At 41.4% G+C, this 6,155-nt stretch overlaps 1 protein-coding gene across 1 annotated transcript in view; it reads right to left on the bottom strand.

Moving 5' to 3' along the window:
* The window catches only part of dhtkd1 (dehydrogenase E1 and transketolase domain containing 1), a 23,861-nt gene that overhangs the window by 12,244 nt on the left and 5,462 nt on the right, over positions 1-6,155 (bottom strand). Inside the window, exons 3-9 of the mRNA XM_014017136.1 lie at positions 3,890-4,101; positions 3,604-3,798; positions 3,238-3,507; positions 1,715-1,886; positions 1,429-1,627; positions 989-1,301; positions 816-900 (exon numbers count right to left, since the gene is read on the bottom strand). Of these exons, the coding sequence (XP_013872590.1) occupies positions 816-900; positions 989-1,301; positions 1,429-1,627; positions 1,715-1,886; positions 3,238-3,507; positions 3,604-3,798; positions 3,890-4,101 (1,446 nt within the window). The remainder of the gene's footprint in view (positions 1-815; positions 901-988; positions 1,302-1,428; positions 1,628-1,714; positions 1,887-3,237; positions 3,508-3,603; positions 3,799-3,889; positions 4,102-6,155) is intronic.

The raw sequence follows: 6,155 nt of genomic DNA, 5'->3' as shown, positions 1-6,155 counted from the left end.
GGAATTAATTGATCCATTGCTTTTATAATCATTTTCCAGATTATTCCACAGTCTTACACCTTTCATTGTAGTGTAATCTGTAGTGCATCTGTCCTTCAAACTTGTTTGGCTTTTCGGATTAACAAACAATTAATAAAATTTGATTGTATGTTTGAAGGTAACACATTTTTATGAGTTTTATACATAACCTGCAGAACATGATATTCAACCAACTCATAAAATTTTAATAATTTTAATTGAGGAAACAATATATTAGATGGGTGATAGTAATGCTTTCTTGTGATAATTCTTGTGGCTCTTTTTTGTAAAATAAAAATAGGATCAGTAATGGTTTTACATACATTTCCCCAGACTTCTGTAAAATAAATCAAATGTGGAACAATTATTGCATTATATAGTATAAATAGTGCTTTACCATTAAATAACTCGTTAACTTTATACAGTACTGCAATTGATTTTGCCATTTTTGTTCTCAAGTAGTTTATCTCATGTCAGTTTTTTGTCAATGATGACTCCCAAAATCTTCACCTCACTGACTCTGCAGATTTCAACACCACCCACTCTAAATCGAACATCAGTTGTTTTATTTCTATTGCTAAATATCATGTAATTTGTTTTATCCAAATTTAATGATAACTTATTTTGATTAAACCAAGCTTGTACTTTTACAACTTCTATTTCCATCATTTCCAACATCTGTTCTATGTTCTTACTCAAGCTGAAAAAAATAGTGTCGTCTGCCAACACGACAGGTTTGGCCAGGGTTAGGTTAGTTACAAGGTTATAAGAAATAAACATTAGATTGTTTGACGGACCTTGGCAGAGAAGAGAACCGAAAGCCAGAGCCTCTGCTGTCGACCAGTCTAGTTTGGTTCCCTCCTCTAACTTTTGTAATCGAGCCTGAGGAAAACAAAACAAAACCAGATTTAGTTTCAGCAGGAATGAGCAGAAGCTTTGGACAAAAACAACAAAAAGATGACAACCATACCTGCACGTGGGTTTTCAGGAGGTGGCTGTGCAGCTGGACCTCTTCGGAGATGTCCACCGACTTGGCTCCGACAAACTGCAGCAGGGGTGCCGGCACCCCCGTGTCCCAGGTGGTGACTTTGGCCTGGGGTTCCACCAGATCCCCCCAGCGGCCCTGCAGGTTGGTGGGCGGAGGGCTGTACAGGGTCATGTTGGACAGCTTGTCGTTCAGCATGCCGTAGAACTGAGACTTGATCTGGGCCCGCTGCTCCTCTGTCAGCAGACCCTCTGAGATCAGCTGGTTGGAGTACGAGTCCGGAACGCTCTTACGGGATCTGAAAGGATCAACAGGACTTCCACGTTTTTACAAGTACGTCTGGATTGTTAAACACATGTAGGAAAGCATTTAGGTCAATCTGTAAAGCGATTTAAGAACTACGGTCAGAGTTTAAATGAACCGACCTGATGATCTTGTACATGGCTGGGTTGGTGAAGAAAGGCTCATCCAGCTCATTGTGGCCCCACTGACGGTAGCAGATCAGATCCACGACAATGTCCTTCCTGAAATGCCGCTGATAGTCCACAGCCAGCCGAGCGGCCCGCAGCACCTCCTCTGCATCGTCACCGTTTACATGGATCACAGCACAGTTCACCATCTTACCTACGAGGGAATCAAACATTCACCAAAACAAACGCTGCTGAGTCTGTGTGAGCAGAAAGGTGTCTGATACAGATCTGAGTAACTCACCAACATCACTGCAGTACAGAGAGGACCGTCCTCTCTCCGACGGAGTGGTGTACCCCACCTGGTTGTTCACAATCAGGTGGATGCTCCCCCCGACTCTGTAGTGGGGGAGATTTGAAAGGGTCAAGGTTTCAGGAACAATCCCTTGACCCGTGAAGGAGCCATCACCGTGGATCTGTGGAGAAAAAGGAAACACCAGGGGCCTCATGTAGCAAAGAGTGGGCAGCTTTTACACTCATGCATGTCAAGTTGGACAGATTGTCTGTAAATTATACAGAAATTACCACATTTTGCAGGTATACAGATGTGTAGAGAAATCCCATCGATTTTTTCAAAAACACATTTTCAAATTTATTTCATGTCTAAGAGCCTGTAAGACATTAAAAAACCCAATACAGTTAACCATCTCCTAAACTGCTCTGCCGCTAGAAATAAGTAGGGATTGGTGTTTGTTTCACATGTTGTATAATTTGTATCGGTTTCTCTATTTTCAGTTCTTGTATTTCTCTTCTACTTTTTCCTTTTCTTCTTTACTATAGTGTAAGAAAAAAAAGCCACTGATGACGCAGAAATTAAGAAACTAACATTCCGTTTTTCTTTTCTACTGAAGTGGCTTTGAAAAAAAAGGAGAAAAAAAAGAAATAAGTAGGGATGATACTGAAAACTGGTATTTTTTTCAGTACCGGTTCCACRTGATGAATTTTGACTGGATCAATAAGCTCCAGAAATAAAGGTATCATTAACGGTACCGGAAGAGTGCGGACACGGTGCATGCTGCGTGTCTTCCTTCTTTACTGAATGAGAGAACGGGAGGAAAGTTTCTGTGCTGCTGGAAACAGCACTGATGTCCCTCCCTCCACAACAGAGCAGAATCAGAATCAGTTTTCCACAATCAGAATAAAATGATCGGATTAAGTGTTTACATGCACGCTGTTCAGATTATCAATCGGCATAAACCACCTCTCTCATTTTGATTACAAATTCATTCGGATCGAGCTGAATCGAATCAGAATAATCCGAATGGGGTGTTTACATGACGCATTTTTATTCTGAATGGCCGTTTAAYCTGATTACTTGTGTCCATGTAAACGTAGCTAATGAGAGCTATTTTTGCAGTTGTTCCTCGACATCCCCCCCTCTTATGAAACATCAAACTTGGGGGGGAATTAAAATTAAAGATGAAAATATGGTTCATATTCTGCGTCACCAACGCTGACCCACACAGAATCACATGCACTAGTTTTTTTTTTTGTAACCCACCACCACCAGTTCCTTAGGGGGAACACTGGTTTTATTCCAACAGATAAGTGTTGATAAGAGAACCGTTAAAATACCGGATCGATAAGCAGTACTGATAAGAGTATTAGTATCGATAAAACTTTAACGATAACCATCCCCAGAAATGAGTTCCCAGATTTTTAAAGCTGACTGATGTGTGTTTACATCTACACATGACACAAGTATAAGAAACTTTGCAGTTTCCATCAGAATGAGGTAATAGTAGAAGTGAAGTTGTGATGCAGCACCTGCAGACAGACGACCTGGTCCCCAGGCTGGGCGTTCTCCTCGGGTGAATAGTCTCCCTCCTTCCTGAGCTGCTGCCTGGCGCGGGCTTTCCCCTGAGCCACGGGGTTGATGGCCTCCAGGTGGGACGGGTTGGGCAGCAAGGTGACTTGAAGAGGACGACTCGCTCCGAAATCCAAATCCACCGAGGAGGTGAGGTGGGACAGAACGTCCCCGATAGCCGGCGAGGTGTCGGGGAACTCGCTGAGGCCTCGCATTTTACGGAACATGAGCTGGAGAGGACAAACACCAGGTGAGCGTTGTCTCAGCCTCAGCTTTGTTTGCGTTTTTGAACCCGATCTGAGTGTTTGTCAGTTTGTGCGTCTAACCTCTGGTGGAAACTTCAGCAGGCCTGTCAGGAGGTTGAGCCGCCCCCTGTGAGGCATCCCGATGACGATGTCCGTGACTCCGGTGTGGGCCGACTGGTGGAAAAGCTCGTAGAAAAACCCCATCATGCTCTCTGCTCCTTCTCCTCCATAACGCTTCACAGTAGCAAACTTTGTGGCCAGAAAGTGGTCAAACTCCTACACGTTGCAAGATGAATGAGATCAGATGAAAACATGTAGGCTACACCCAGAATAAGGACGTTATGTTGGCCCATCTTCTTGGACGTACCTGAGACTCCAGCATGAGCTTAGCCAGGTGCTTCCTCTCCTCTGGAGAAAAACTTTTCCTCTTCAGCTCCTCAAAGTGGTCAGCGAACCACTGCCTCTCCTCCAGACTGCTCAGCTGTCCAGTCTCCACTGACAGGTGCCCGCAGTAAGTTTCTTCCAGGTAGGCCTGAACCTCTTCCACTGAGGCCTGGGCCTTCCCAAAGTGCCTCAAACCTTCAGCAGCAGACCCACAAGGTAGACAGACATGTCAGGTTTGTACTTTAACAAGCTGGGAGTGAGTCGCTGACAGGAGTTTAGAGATGTTATACTATGAATGACAGACTCTTGTCTAGTAATCCTAAATAAAGTCCTAGCATTCATTAAAGCAGGGGTGCCCATTACGTTGATCCCAACTGACCAGTAGATCCAGATATTTGTAGAAAACAACCTTTTTAAAATCCTCATTGTTTAGTCTATTTAGTTGATTTTACTCTATTGAGACTATTGAGATGCATCAGGACCCTCATTGTTTAGCATTATTTTAAAGTGTCTGTGACATGCATATTCTTCAAATACAAAAACTCAGAGAAAACATCTTCATATTTAAGAACGTTGGAATAATACACATGATTTTACCCATTTTGTCCCATAACTGGCCTATTTTCTTTTGAACTTGGCTCAGCTAAAGCGAAACAGGAAGTGACATCAAAGGGGAACTTTTTAACAAAAAAAAAAACCTCTGGTCTTTGTTTATTAAAATAATATTATTTAAACTCTGACTTTTCATCTCTGATAGAGACTCAAAATAATCTTAAGAAACATCAGATTCTTCTCTACAGTCTGTGTTGTTAGCTTTTGTAGCAAGGCTCTGTTCACATGCAGACATCCCCCTATGACATCACTTCCTGTTACTTCACAGGCAAATATCTCAACTGTTCATCTCAGCAACATGAAATTTCTTTTGCAATTTTGTATCAATGTCCTCTTTCTAAAAATGCATTCGTTTTACAAACATTTGACGTCACAGATACTTTAATGTGTGCGTTCTCTCAACCTACATTACAAGACACAATTAAAGGGGAGGTTTATGCAAACTCAACTTTTTTGAGTTTCATATCATGCTTTAATGCCATTCCCTCATCAAAAACATACCCAGTGTCTTGCTTTGATTCATTCAAGCATGTTTGAAAAATCCTAGAATCTCCTGTGGCCATTTGGAACTGCCTAAACGTTTGCTGATACAAAGCACCGCCTATTTGTACAAAGCTCCTCCCTGGAGCCCAGTCTGCAGCCAAGCTCCCACCCCAAAGAGCACCCCTCCCTGCTCCAGCCAAGAGACCTGCAAAAAAATTGTGTGAAATTTCGAGTGTGTCCGTGTAGACGTGTAGAGGCAGGCTTGCCATGGGACACAAGAAAGTTGAAAAATGTTCAACTTTCATCGCTGTCGCTACAACCAATCAGTAAGGGTTTCATTGATGAAGAGTATGCTACATGCTGCAGTCAGCGTCCACTTCCAGCATTATTTTAGTTGTGTCAGACTTTGTTTTATTTGCCACTTCATGACGTGTTGGCACCAGAATTAAGTTATCCAGTAAGTTTTATCCACACAAAAGTATCAGTTTTTTTAGTTTTTCCAATATCATTAAAATCGCAAAATTAGTTTAGTTCAGTTTATACAGCGGTAATGCACACTATTCAGTTTTTTTGCAAACGGCCAGTAAACTCTTCAAGAAGAACCAATCACATTTCTTGGAGATAAACTACAAGCGACTGTGATTCGCAACGCTAATGTCTTGTGAATTATAAATCAATTTTTAGTCCCAAATGCTGACATATAAATAGATAAATATATATATTTAATTTCACAAGTATCTTTGAATTGGATTGAAGTGACATGCCAGGTTTTTTTCTTACTACAGAGATCAAGAAATTATAAAAAAAAAGTTTGATGATGTTTTAATTTGTAGCACCCTGTGGTGATGTACAGTGGGTAAAATAAGTCTTGAACACGTCACCATTTTTCTCAGTAAATATATTACTGGAGGTGCTAATGACATGAAATTTTCACCAGATGTCGGTAACAACCCAAGTGATCCATACATACAAAGAAGTCAAACCATAAATGTCCAGAAAGGAAGTTACATGTATTTGTAATAATGTGGAATGGCACAGGGAAAAAGTATTGAACACATGTACTGAAATTTATCTAATACTTTATGTCGTGGCATGATTTACCAAGAATGCAGAAACACGTTGGAATAAATGCACAGAAAGTCTGCGTGTATGGT

This window comes from Austrofundulus limnaeus, unplaced genomic scaffold (assembly GCF_001266775.1).
Source record: "Austrofundulus limnaeus strain Quisiro unplaced genomic scaffold, Austrofundulus_limnaeus-1.0 Scaffold162, whole genome shotgun sequence".
Classification (NCBI taxonomy): Eukaryota; Metazoa; Chordata; class Actinopteri; order Cyprinodontiformes; family Rivulidae; genus Austrofundulus; species Austrofundulus limnaeus.
This window is presented reverse-complemented; position numbering and strand designations above follow the sequence as displayed.